Below are 12,617 nucleotides of genomic sequence, written 5' to 3'. Positions count from 1 at the left end.
GGGGGGGGGTCCCGGGGTGGGGGGAGCCGGGAGCACCCCATTCCCCATTCTGCGCTCAGGACCCCTCCGCAGCCCCCTGCGAAGGCGGGACGGGGTGAGCTGTGGCTTCTGTGTCCCGGGGGGGCTGGCCCCGGTGGCCAGGAAAGGTGCCGGGCAGGCTCCTGGAGCCGTGCTCCGTGGGGCAGAGGCAAGGGTGCGAGGGGCAGGGTGCCCCCACGTGTGTTTAGTGTACAGCAGGATGAATTGGTGGAGTTATTAGGAAGCATCCACCCCTTTCCTTCTAAGGAGTTTTTTCCCCGAGCGCTGTGTTTCTCTTGGCTTTTTTCACGCTTTCTTTTTTTATCCACTTTCCAGTCCATTTTCACCCTCGGGAGGGGGGCTGCGTTTCCTGCCCTTCCCTGCTCCCCGCAGCATTCTCTCCCCGCGCCGGAGGCCAGGGAGTGGTCCCGGTGCGCCGGCTGCTCCCTGCCGCCTTCTCGCCTCCTCCCTGCCCAGCCATGCTGCGGAGGTGGCCCCGGGCACCGGGGAAGCCTGCGAAGGCGTTGGCGCCACGGGAGAGCTGAACGCCCGAGCCAAAGGCGGGCTGCTTCCAGCCCCAGCCCGTGCCGGGATCCCCTTCCTCACAGCACGTGTGCCAGGCGAGGCGGCTATTGATCCGTGGCACCCGTGTGTCTGTCAGCCCAGCCATTGTGAAAGGCTCGGTGCCTCCCAGAAGCGTGAGCAGCCCACGGTCGAGCCATTCCCGGGCAGGCCGGGGCACCCACCGCGGTGCCGGGGCAGGGGACTGAGCCCACACTGGGGCTGTCGGTGCCACCCTGGACCCTTCTGTGCTGCAGTCTCCAGCTGGTAGAGACAACATCTCTGTGAATGTTGTCACCTGGCCGAGGTTGTGAGCCTTTCCTCTCCTGCTGCACGTGGCTGGGTCCTCATGGGGTGGTGGACTTTCGTGTAGGGGGTGCAAAGTGCCCGTCCTTGCTGCAGCAGGGCCTTGGTCCACTTCCCCATCCCCGGGAGGGCTGGGCTGGGGCGGAGGCTGTTGGGCACTGGTGGTGGTGGTGCTTGCTGCAGGGCCGGGGCTCTGCACGCCGTTTCTCCTCTCTATGAGGAAGAAGGGGTGCAGGTGATCCCGCTCCCTGGGAGCTGGGGCACCTCGGCTCGGGGATCTGTGTGGGAATGGTGGCTTTGCCAGGGCAGAGGAAGGCAGCAAGTGTGAGTGCGCTGGGAGCAGGAGGGATCTGGCCGCAGCTGGTTTCCCCGAGAGGGGAACAGAAATCCGCGGAAACCTCAGGCATCCCACGTGCGGCTCTAGACCCCTGTGGTGCCCCTCCTCTGCTGCTCCGTGCCGGGGGCTCTGTGCTGGGGGCTCTGCGCCACCAACGCAGCCGCACTCCTCGCCGTCTCCCCACACACCTCGGCTCCACAGGAGGCTGGCGGAGGGGCTGTGCTATTCCCCACCCCCTTCCCCGGCTCTAAAAGCAAATCTTTGTTCTTGTGGAGCTCTGGCTGCTGGCCGGCTGTCCGCCAGCCAGATGGAAAGGCACGGGGGCTCTCCTCGCTTCCCTGCTTGCTTGCTGCAGACGTTCTCTCCAGATCTCTAGGTCTCCCGCTGGAGCTGTGCCAGGCGCTTGGGGTGCATGGTGCAGGCTAGAGCTCAGCTCCACAGCTGGGCTGCTCCACGCACGGCCCGTGGGTCTCCAGCCCTGCCCAGGGTCCCCCCACCGAACCGGTGCCTGCAGCCACGCTGGGCACAAGGGAGGATCGCCATGTCCCCAGAGTGTGCTGTGCCAGGGTGCCTGTGCCCAGTGCCTGGCAGGCTGTGGGGTCTTGGAGCTACAGGAGGAGGCCTTGTGTCCCCAAGGTTGTGGGGAGCCTTCTGTCGCCCCGCTAGCCACACTTGAGGTGTCACCGAGTGCTCCTTCCAGCTCAGGGGTGTTGGGGAGCAGCGAGCCCTTGTCCCAAGCAGGGTGGGGGCTGCAGCGTCCATGTCCACCTCCTCAAGGGCAGTGGGTGGGTGGGAGGGACGTGTGCTTCATGCCAGCCCCAGATGCCAGCCATTCTCCAGCTCTGAGCTCATGGTTTCAGCTGCTTCGCTGCCTGGATGAGGGCTCTCATGCCGAGCGGGTCAGCGGGGTGGGCCAGCAGCTCTCCCTCTCCCAGGGGCTGGCTCTGCCTGGGGCCCATCTCGAAGGGCTAAAAAAGATGGAGGGGGCAAAGCCTGGGCTGGGCGCCCGCAGCCCAGAAGTATCAGGGCTCAGGGGGAAGGTGCAGGGGGGCAGCCAGGGTACAGCCCAGCCCCAGGCTTGTGGCTGTACAGGTGGGCAGGTACCTCCGGTACAAAGTTATCTTTTCCTTTGTAGGTTCGGTGGTTTCCTGACCCCAGCCAGCACAGGCTTCTCTCTGGGGCTTTCACCTGTTTTTCTAGCACCTCCTTTCCTGTGCAGTGCTTTGTTTGTCCCTCTGTGCTTGGTGCCGGCTGTATTGTGCTGGTGGGACGGGCGAGGGTGGAAAGCTGGCTGCTGGGGTGTCCTGAGGTGGCTAGTCCTGCGGGCCCTGTCTTTTGCTGTGGCAGAAGGGCTCCTGGCTGCGTTTTGGCGCTGTGTCACCACATGCCCACTCCAGACAAAGAGTATTTTGTGGGCACGGCATTGCTCTTTGAAGTCGCCTCACTCGCGAGGCTCGGTGTCTGTTACCCAGCAGCGCTATCAAGGGAGCTGTTGACACAGCTGGCTTCCTCCAGCCTCTCGTCCCCAGCTCCCATACCTGGGCTGTGCTGTGGGTGCCAGCCGGCTGGCCCTGTTGCTGGGGGACAGACCTCTGTCCCTTGCCCTTGCCAGCCCAGGGCGTGCACACCCCCCTTGCTCTGGCAGCCGCAGGGCCGGTGGCGATGGCGTTCCCAGCCTTGCTGTGACACAGCCCTTGTCTCTGCTCTGCCCCCAGCCCCTCGGGAAGCTTCCTTGTTCCCTGTCCTCGATCGATAGCCATTACCTTCCCCTGTGCTCTGGAGCGTGGCCAGGAGCTCCATTACTGCTGCGGGCGGCTGGGCTGGGAGGGGAGGTGGGGTGCCGGGGTGGGCAGGCTCTGCTCACCACGGGTGCGGGTCCCTGCTGCCACCCCTGCGATGGGTGGGCAGCGCTGGGTTTGCTTGCTGGGCAGGGAGCAGAAAAGCAGTGAGGAGCTCGCCTTGGGTGTGCTGCAGGGGTGGATGCTCTGACTGCTGGGTTCGGGGTTCCTGCCCGGGCAGCAGGGTCAGAGCTCAGCGAGGGGACTCAGGAGTCCTGGCTGCGCAACAGCCATGGTGGCTGGGGGCATGCTGCCTCCCCACTGGGCTCTGTTGCCCTGAAGGGGGAAAGGGAGCAGCAGGCAGCCGCAGCTGGCTGGGACGCCCCTTCTGAGCTGCTGCTCCCTGTGCCCCGTCCTGCTGCAGAGGAACACAGTGCCTTATTCATGCCCCAGCTCCGGGGCTGCTGTGGGGGCTGCACAAGTTGACGTCAGGGCTCTGGTCCCGGGGCACGGGAAGGTGCAGCCTTTGTGCCGTCAGCTTCAGCCTCCAGCGCCCAGCCCCTTCCCCTGCCTCTGCTAACCTCTGACACCTCCTTGCCTGGCCCTTGGGGCTAGTAGGGCCTGGGGGGGGCTGGTCTGGGATGCTGGCTCAGACCCAGGACCAGGGGGGCAAGATGCATGCTCCAGGGTGTGAGGGGCTCTGATTGAAGCTGCTGGCAAGGTGGTCTGCTGGCTCACCAGCTGCAGGACAGAGCTCCTTCCCATACCCGTCCCTGGGCAGAGTGCAGCCACTCCCTGCGTTGGTGGTGGTGGTGGTAGGAATTTGGAGGCTCAGAGGTCCATTTCAGCAAGGCTGGGATGCTGTGCGGAGGGCAGGTCTGGCAGCGGCTGCAACAGCAGTGGGGTGGGTGGTTGTCTCCAGATGTCCTGGGGAGACTGGTAGTGTGAGCACAGTGTGCCTCATCCCCTCTCTGGTAACAGGGTTCGTAGCCTGATCCTGAGGGCTGTCTGTGGATGCAGAAGGCAGTATGGTGGCTGGAGTGGGGCCATGCTCCTGGGTGGCACTCCTGCTGGACTGGGACACGGTGCCTGGGGGATGATGGTACAGGACATGGCTCTGCCCCACACCCCTCAGGGGATAGAGATGAGGACAGGCCTGGGCTCAGGTCCCTCGTTGACTCAGACACAGGTGCTTCCCCATGCTTCCTGCCCCTGACTGTTGGGCTCTGTCCCACAGCTGCAGCCAGCAAGCTGGAGGTCTCCATGCCGGCGGTGGTTGAAGCGGAGATCGGGAGCACGGCCAGGCTTGAGTGCAACTTCTACATCCCTGGAAATGGTTCCTACACCTACATCAACTGGTTCTATGTGAGTGCTGACCTGGGAGAGGAGTGGTGGGTGGTGGGCTGGGGTGGCGGCAGGCCCAGGGCTTTCTCCTGGGCTCCCCGTCAGCCTGGCCTTGATGCCTTGCCTTGCAGATCGACCATCGCAGTAGCCGGGTGAGGCTGTGCCACATCACAGGCAGCGAGGTCCTGGAGGAGAACACGGACTATAAGGGACGGCTGTCGGTGGGGGAGGACAAGGCCCTGTCCATCAGCAAGGTGACAGTGCTGGATGCCAGGACCTTCGTGTGCCAGGTCGGGGCAGGCAGCCACGGTGAAGGCGAGAACCACACTGAGCTCCACGTCTACAGTGAGTGATGGGGCAGGAGGGCAGCACGGCCGTGTGTCCATGCTGTGGGCCTGCTGGGGGATCCCATCCCATCCCTCCTAATACATGTGAGGTGGCTTCTCTTTCCAGAGGTCCCCGAGGCCCCTGCAATCACGGCGAACTCAGCAGGCATCTCCGTGCAGAGCAGTGACACCCCGCAGGTGAGGAGAGGCTCCAGCTTTGCCAGGCTCCCCGCTCCCCTCTCCCCATGGGGGCACCCGATGCCCAAGGCTCTCTCTGCTGCCGCAGATCGCCCAGTGCGTGAGCAGGAACAGCTTCCCACGCCCCAACATCACGTGGCACAAGAATGGGGAGAAGCTGCAGCCAGAGGAGAACAGTGAGTTGGATGGGGATGGGGATGAGGAACTGCACCTGCTCGGAAGAGGTGCTATCCAGGGCCTCGTTGGCTGGGGACTGGCAGCCCGTGGCCACCCAAAGGAGCCCTGTGCTCCCAAGGGAGCCCTCCTTGCCTCCCGTGGCCTCCCCGTGGGCAGGGAACAGCAGCTGTGTCCCTTGCAGAGGTGAAGATCCAAACCACGGTGACTAGGGAGTCAAGTGGGCTGTACACAGTGAGCAGCACCCTCTTTGCCCATGTCACCCGGGAGGACCGCAACTCCCTCTTCTACTGCACCGTGCACTACTGGCTGCGGGGACAGAGCCACACCGTGGAGTCACAGCGAGTCAACGTCACCGTCTTCTGTGAGTCGGGGGCTGGGGACCATGCCTGCTGCCTGGTGCCGCGTGGCCCTGCACCAACTCTCCCCGCACCCTCCTCCCCCAGACCCTGCAGAGCACCTGAAGCTGCAGGTCATGCCGTCCTCAGCGCTGGTGAAGGAAGGGGATGACATAAGGCTGGTCTGCGAGGCTGATGGGAACCCAGCGCCTGTCTTCAGCTTCTATAAGAGAGAGGTGAGGCTGGAGGGGCTCTGGGCACCTCTGCCTTGGCAAACCTCTTGTATCCCGGGTGCTCCTTGTCCCCATGCCTGAAGGCCCCTGAGGAGTGGGGTGCAGCAGCTGGGATGGAGGGTGCCTGTGTGGGGCTAAGGGCTCTGCTTTCTCCCCACTGCCTTCAGCTGGAGGACGACTGGCAGGACCTGTCGTCCCTGGCAGACACCACCACTGGGGTGCTGGACCTGCATGGCGTGAATAAGAGCAGCAGCGGCCTGTACAGATGCCAGACCCTGGACTTGGATGATATGACACAGATGGAGAAGGAAGTAGAGCTTGTTGTGAACTGTAAGGCGGGGGACAGGACCCTGCGCACCTCGAGGTTAGTGCCCCCATCCCTCCTTCTCACCCTTCCCTGGTTTTCATCCCTCTCCTAGACATTGAAGGGGTCCGTGTGAAGATGGAGCCATCCTCACCCCTTCAGGAAGGGGATAGCGTGAGGCTGAGCTGTGATGCCTACAGTCCCGTGGCCCTGGACTACCAGTGGAGGGATGAGAAGGTGAGCAGGCATTCTGGTACTGTTGTGCTCAGGCTTGGCAAGCCTGGGCTTTGCAGCAAGTTGGGCAGAGCCAAAAGCCCGCTCCATGTCTCCTGAGAGAGGCCAGGGGTAGGATTCCCCTTTGCATGGACCCGTGTTGTCCATCTCTACCTCTTCACCTCCTGACCGGTGCTGCAGAGGGGTCCTGTGCTTGCAGGCTCCCTTGCTGTGCTGAGCCCTCTGGGACAGCCCCAGGGCCTGGCGCTCGGGGCTCATTGGTGGGGGGCATCACTTCCCAACAGGGCAGGAAGGTCGCGGAAGGGAACCAGCTCTTCCTGAGCAACCTCACCTTCGAAACCTCCAGCAACTTCAGCTGCAAGGTGATTGCACCAAGTGTGCCGGGGCTGGAGCAGAGCAAGCAGGTGGCCGTGGCTGTTCAGGGTAAGGACCGGCGTGTGTGCAGGCATGCTGCCTGGCCAGAGTCCCGTCCCACCCCCTGTCAGCCCTGCTCCCCGCCAAGAGCCACAGGGGATTGAGGTGCCCTCCCCACAGGGAAGCCACGGATCGTCGCCATCAGCTCCCCGCTGTATGTGCGGCAGGACGAGGTGGTGAACCTGACCTGCAAGGCCATCGCTTTCCCCAGGCCCTCTGTCCACTGGAATGTCAACGGGACGGTGAGAGCTCCAGAGGGTGCTGAGTCCAGGCTGTCACCCCCCAAAGAGGGGCTGCACGTCGCTTGGGGCGCTGAGTCCCTCACCGCTTTCCTCCCTCGCAGGCCCATGAGTACGTTGAAAACCAGCACATCGCCAGCAACCTGACGGTGCGCGTGAACCACGACCTGCTGCGGGCAGGGGCCATGTGCAGGGTCTCCAACTCGCTGGGGGTCAGCGAGAAGCACATCCAGCTGCTGGGTGAGTCTCGGGCACTGCCCTCTGCCCCAGGAACCCAGAGATGTATTGACCCCCCGTTACGCAGGTGCCCGTGTGTGCCGTGCTGCCGTGGCGTGGCTGAGCTCTTATCTCTTTCCCTCCCTTTCTGCTCTCCCAGTGGAGTCCATCAGAAAAGGTCAGTCTGGACACCCAGCCCAGGCTCTGGAGGGAGCATGCCACGATGGGAGTCGTGCTCGCCTCTGACTGGGGGAGGGAGCCTTGGCTGCTGGTTCTAACACCGCATCCCTCGCTGCTGCTCTCCCTGCCGAGGGAAGGGGCTCTGCCTGTTTGCGGCGGTGTCAAAGCTGCCTGCTTGTCCTCAGCCTGTGGCCCAGCGAGGCCATCAAATGCAGCCTCCTGCAAGGAAGTGAAGGGGTGTCCTCCAGGAAACCCTGTAAACCATCCTCCTACAGCATGCATGGCAACTGGGAACAGGATGCAATATGTTCATACATAAACCGCCCTAATGGAGCATTTTTATGCTGACATTTGCATCCTGCAGGGAGCTGGAGGAGCATCGGGAACTGGAGTCCCCACGGTGCTTTCTTGGGGTCAGGGACCCTTTCCTTGTCCCCAGGGAGGTGCAGTAATGCAGAAGCCGGAGAGCATCAGGGTGGGACAGGCATTAACTTCTTCCTCTCCCATTGTGTTTAGATCAAAAGACACCAGAGAGCAAAGGGGTGATCATTGTGGCGATCATCGTCTGCATCCTCGTGGTGGCTGTGCTGGGGTCTGTCATCTACTTCCTGCACAAGAAAGGCAAGATCTCGTGTGGCCGCGCTGGGAAACAGGACATGTAAGCACTGCTGCCTGCCCTGCTAGGGAGCCCTTGGGGCCAGAGGTGCTTGCCATCACTCATGCTTCCCATCTCATTGCACCAGCCACTCCCTGCCCAATGCAGAGGGTGGCAATAGTGCAGCCTCGGGGGCACCATGCTGGGGTCTCGGCCGCGCTTCCAGCTTCCCACAGCCTGGGCTCCGCAATGCTCGCCCCGTCCACGCAGGGAGGTGATGAGGAGGACAACAGAGTAGTAGAGCAGCCAAGGGATCCCCCGCCAAGGGAGGGGCTGGGCAGCCCAAAGCTTTCTCTGAGCTAGAGCCTCTTTCACCCCTGGCCTTCCTTGGCTCTGGCCCCACTTCAGAGCGTCCCCTGAGATGGAGCCCCAGGGCTTGGCCTCGCTCAACCGGCCACAAACCCTCTTTGGTATCACAAACATGTCTCAAAATTGTCACCTCCCTCCCCTAGCACAAAGCCAGAGGCACGTAAAGACAAGATTGTAGTTGAAGTTAAGTCAGATAAACTTTCCGAAGAGGCGGGTCTCCTGCAGGGTGCCAACGGCGAGAAGAGATCCGCCGCAGACCAGGTAGGACAGAGCGTCGTGCACAGCCCTTCCCCAGGGCCAGGGCTGCTCCCGGGGCTGGGAGCAGAGGTGAGGAGCGTAGGGGGGTGCATCGAGGTAATGCTTTGCTCCTCTCCCAGCACTCCCCACCCTGCATGGGCCTCCATCATCCATCATCAGCTCTCGGGAGGGGTGGCGGGAGGGAAGGGGAGGTGACAAAGCCATGGCTCTCTGCTCCAAGGACGTAGGAGGAGCCTTCCCCTGCCTGTGTGCAGTTCTGCTCCGTGCCAGCCCCTGGGAACACACTGCCCAGCCTGCTTGGCACTGCCTCCTTCCGTCCTCCCTGGAGCAGCATCCAGGCACCCGGGGTGCTCTGGCAGAAGGAACTACATAAACATCTCTGGCCAGGAGCCAGAGCGGAGGGGCCAGATCGGGCCCAGCTCTGGCACCTCTGAGCCAAAGGTTGCGGTGAGGGCTCCCGAGCCCCTTACCTCTCCCCTGGGCTGAGAGCCACCGAGGCCTCGAGCGACCAGTCACAGTATCGGTGCTGGATGGTCACCGTGCTAGGCAGGGGCTGCCACGCTTGTGTGTCCTGCGGAGCCACAGGATGTGGCACCTGAGCCTGCTGTGGTTTTGTTTGCCTTAGGCCAAGAGATAACCCTACCCCTGCTCCTGCTGCCCAGTAGCTCATTCTCAACCACCTCTTGCCCTGGCACAGATGTTCAGCCACCATGGGGTGGCCTGGGCTGGCAGCTCTCTCCCATCGCATTGCTGCCCATCACTCAGACACTGACAGTAGAGGATCTGGTTTTATGTTCAACCCTAACTGCTTTTTCCCTCCCCGCCCTCTTTCTGTTTTGGTGGAATGAAGAGCGAGAAATACATCGATCTGAGAAACTAGAGAGGGAATCTACTAAGTGCTTTCTTCCTTCAAACCTTTCCTGCTCTTGGATTGCCTTGTCCCACCCCTGCTCCAGTACCTGGGGAGCATGGCCAGAGATGATTGCTGCGTTGCAGTGCTGAGACCCAGTGCGTGGGGGACACCCCCTGACTCACCTCTCCGTTACCTCAACCGTGGGCTTGCAGGTTGTCGCCTTAGCAGCAGCAAAGCTGGACTTGCTTACTACTACAGAGAAGCCAACAGCAATATTAGAAAGAAATACCCCATTAAGCTACCTGGTGGAAGGATTAGAGGCTTTTTCAAAAAATCTGTCCTGTATGTGTGTGGGAAGGTTTTGATGCGTTTTACCCCCAACCTTGCTCAGAAAAGCCGGTGAAATTTTGATTTTTAGTTTTGGGATGTCCCAGGCACCTTAGATGTAGCGGTGTGCAGGTTAGTTGAGCGAAGAATGGAAGTGGTGTTTTAGAGCAGCCTTTGCCAGCTGCTGGGGAGATGTTAGTGCTTTGCTTTTCCTTTGAACTGTCCTTGTCTCGTTGGTTTAGCCCAGCGTGTCCTGGCGATGCTGTGCTGGTAGAGAGTTCCACGCAGGTAGCTGTCATCCTGCGGGAGGAGAGCATCTGGCAGAGCAAGGACAGGGGCACCCATCTCTTGGGTGCATGCCAGACCAAGGGCTTAGGTGCTCTGGTTTGTAGCGTAGCCTTGCTGATATGAGGGGGTTCCCTCTCCCCACTCCCCAGGGAATTGGATTGCTTTTAGGGGGGCTGCAGAGCTACTAGCAACAGCAGGTCCCAGACACCACCCCCCTCTCCCCAAATTTAAAGAATATTAGGCCAGGGCCAGTCGGCAATGTCTCAGGGTTCTTTTTGTGCTGAATGACTACCAGCCCCAGGTAAAACTGCTTTATTTCTGTGCTTCGGTGGCACTGGCCCCACAGCCAGGCCAGTCCTGCTGCAGCTGGACGGTGGAGAGGGGCGAGGGGCAAGCAGCCTGCCTTCAGCTTCCGCTGCTCTGGCCTTTCGGGCCCTCTGCCTGCAAACATGGCTCTGCCTCCTCCTCGAGTGATCTGCCACCGCAGCCTCTCCTTCCTCTAAGTCACCATGTAATCTCAGTGCTACGCTGTCCACAAGCCGGTCTCCCCCCAGCCCTTCGGACAGGGGCTGAGGCTAACCCTGGGCGCCGGGAGAGGTGTCCCCTCGCGCACCCCCAGCCTCCTCTGCCGGGAGCAGGGAGCCGTGCAGCAGCCCTGCGGCCAGCGCCCTAACGAGCGGTGAGCTATACTCCTGAGCTACAAGTGTTGTCGAAGCAGACGCTTTGGTTTATATATATTTTTGTTGGATTGTGTGTAAATTTCCAGAAGTTTTGTCTGAAACTTGCAAGGTTTTTTTTATATATGTGAAAATAAAGTACAAAGTGGAAAGCTGGGTTCCAGTTTGTTCCCGCCGGCAGCAGCCCCAGCGGGAGGGTGAGGGCAGCGTGTCTCTCCTCTCCTCTCCCCGCTCATCTCAAGGCTCCCTGCCCCAGGAGCAGGTTACCAAGGCACCTGCGCGCTCCCACCTTCAGGTTTGCTCCCACAACAAAGGGCTCTTCACCTCGGACAAGGCCTTCAGTCAGTGGACGGGCCGCTCTTCACCCCGGCCCTCGGGACCCCGCTGAAGGTCGGGGTGAAGCGGTGGCTGCCCAGGGCTCTCATCCCCAGGTGCTGCCGTGGCCCGGCTCTGGCCAGAGGTGGCCCTTGGCTGAAGGCAGCAGCAGAGGGTTGGCTCAGCCTGCCTTGGCACCGCGGCTGGGGCAGGGAAACGTGGTGCCTTCACTGGGAAGAGCGGATGGTGGGGGCGTGCCAGTCCGAAACCAAATACTAAGAGGTAACAGCCACGAGGTGCAGATAGCTATTAGCTGATAATCCTGTCGGTAGTTAATGAATTTCTAATCCTACCTTTATACCCTCTGGAGCTGGCAGCAGATAATTCTGTAGATTCTAATTGGTAATTGCATTAATAGCTAATATAGACACTAAAACCTACTAATACTAGCAAGTCTGCTAATCTAACAGATAAAGGTTGTATTAGATTGTAATATATAATTATATTACTAGTGATGGTAGATACTAAAAGATAATACTGTCAATAGAATTTAATAGATCCCAATAATAGAATCTAGTAGGTAGTTATATTAACAGCTAATATAGTAATAACTACTCATAGATATAAGTTTATCACTAGATAAATAGCGAGACATTATAGTAAATAATTGTATTGATAGCTACTATACACACTAATATATATTAATGGATTTTTCCCTTAATATCAATAGATTCTAGCTGTTATTCGTATACTAGCTACTCTAGATCTTAATAGATAATTCTTACTGATATATTCTAATACATTTTAATTGGTAATTGTATTCATAGCTACTATAGGTACTAAATACAAATAGGTAGTTAATTTCTTAGATGCTAATAGTAATAGTTTTTAATAAATAATTGCAATAATACTAATACAGATATTAATAGATAATTCTGTTGAAGATTCTCATAGATGATGAGAGAAAATTGTATGGCTAGTTACTAATGAGAAATTCCAGTCATGAATTCTAATAATTCTAATAGATAATTGCGTTAATAACTACCATTGATGATTCTGTAAGTAGTTTCTGTTATAGATTCTACTGGACTATTCTATTTCTAGAGAATACAGATACTAGTAACTACCTAGTGAGTTATTGTTATTGGATACTGGTAGATTATACAAGAAAATCTTACTACCAGCTATTTGTAAATACTAATAAATCTAAAAAATATTCATTCTGATAAATTCTGACAGATAATTTTAGGACCAGCTAATGTAACTACTACTCTTAGATAACTATTGTTAGATTCTAATAGATACTGTATGGGTTGAAACAGCTATTTCTATAACTCCCTACTATAGATACCAATACTTAGTTCTATTATTAGAATCTGTAAGAAAACTTTGCTGCTCGCTTGCTGTTAATGCTAATAATCACTAATAGTGTTTTAGTAGAATCTTCTAAAAATTGCATTGCTATTAGTAGCTGTTAGTGTCTACAGATCCTATTACCTGATAGCCTTAATATCCTAATCTAATCAATAAACAGAATTATCTATTAACAATAGCTGCTGTAAACACTAATAATGCTAAAGCCATCTCTCTTCCTGGATTCCAATGAATATAATAACCTTAACAAAAAACAAGTAGTAGCTTCTGTAGATACTGATAGTTACTCATCCATACTTGCAGGATGAGAACCTATCACGTTCTAACACAGGCCCGTTTTACTAGCTATGACAGACTAACC

The 12,617-nt window shown here is 58.0% G+C and overlaps 1 protein-coding gene across 2 annotated transcripts in view; it reads left to right on the top strand.

Annotated features, from left to right (window-relative positions):
- Positions 1-10,719, top strand: part of MCAM (melanoma cell adhesion molecule) — a 14,383-nt gene extending 3,664 nt beyond the window's left edge. Inside the window, exons 2-15 of one of the 2 annotated variants that reach the window (XM_014939996.1) lie at positions 4,238-4,365; positions 4,476-4,689; positions 4,798-4,868; positions 4,957-5,044; positions 5,227-5,406; positions 5,489-5,616; positions 5,781-5,943; positions 6,033-6,154; positions 6,436-6,574; positions 6,686-6,807; positions 6,909-7,044; positions 7,717-7,858; positions 8,308-8,425; positions 9,273-10,719. In XM_014939996.1, coding sequence (XP_014795482.1) covers positions 4,238-4,365; positions 4,476-4,689; positions 4,798-4,868; positions 4,957-5,044; positions 5,227-5,406; positions 5,489-5,616; positions 5,781-5,943; positions 6,033-6,154; positions 6,436-6,574; positions 6,686-6,807; positions 6,909-7,044; positions 7,717-7,858; positions 8,308-8,425; positions 9,273-9,302 — 1,781 coding nt within the window. In that variant the 3' untranslated portion in view covers positions 9,303-10,719. The remainder of the gene's footprint in view (positions 1-4,237; positions 4,366-4,475; positions 4,690-4,797; positions 4,869-4,956; positions 5,045-5,226; positions 5,407-5,488; positions 5,617-5,780; positions 5,944-6,032; positions 6,155-6,435; positions 6,575-6,685; positions 6,808-6,908; positions 7,045-7,716; positions 7,859-8,307; positions 8,426-9,272) is intronic. The other variant, XM_014939997.1, reaches the window with a different exon arrangement.
- The last annotated feature ends 1,898 nt before the right edge of the window (positions 10,720-12,617 follow it).

The sequence above is a fragment of the Calidris pugnax genome, unplaced genomic scaffold (assembly GCF_001431845.1).
Source record: "Calidris pugnax isolate Ruff unplaced genomic scaffold, ASM143184v1 scaffold92, whole genome shotgun sequence".
NCBI classification, from domain to species: Eukaryota; Metazoa; Chordata; class Aves; order Charadriiformes; family Scolopacidae; genus Calidris; species Calidris pugnax.
The sequence above is the reverse complement of the archived record's forward strand: the minus strand, read 5'-3'. Positions and strand labels throughout refer to the sequence as shown.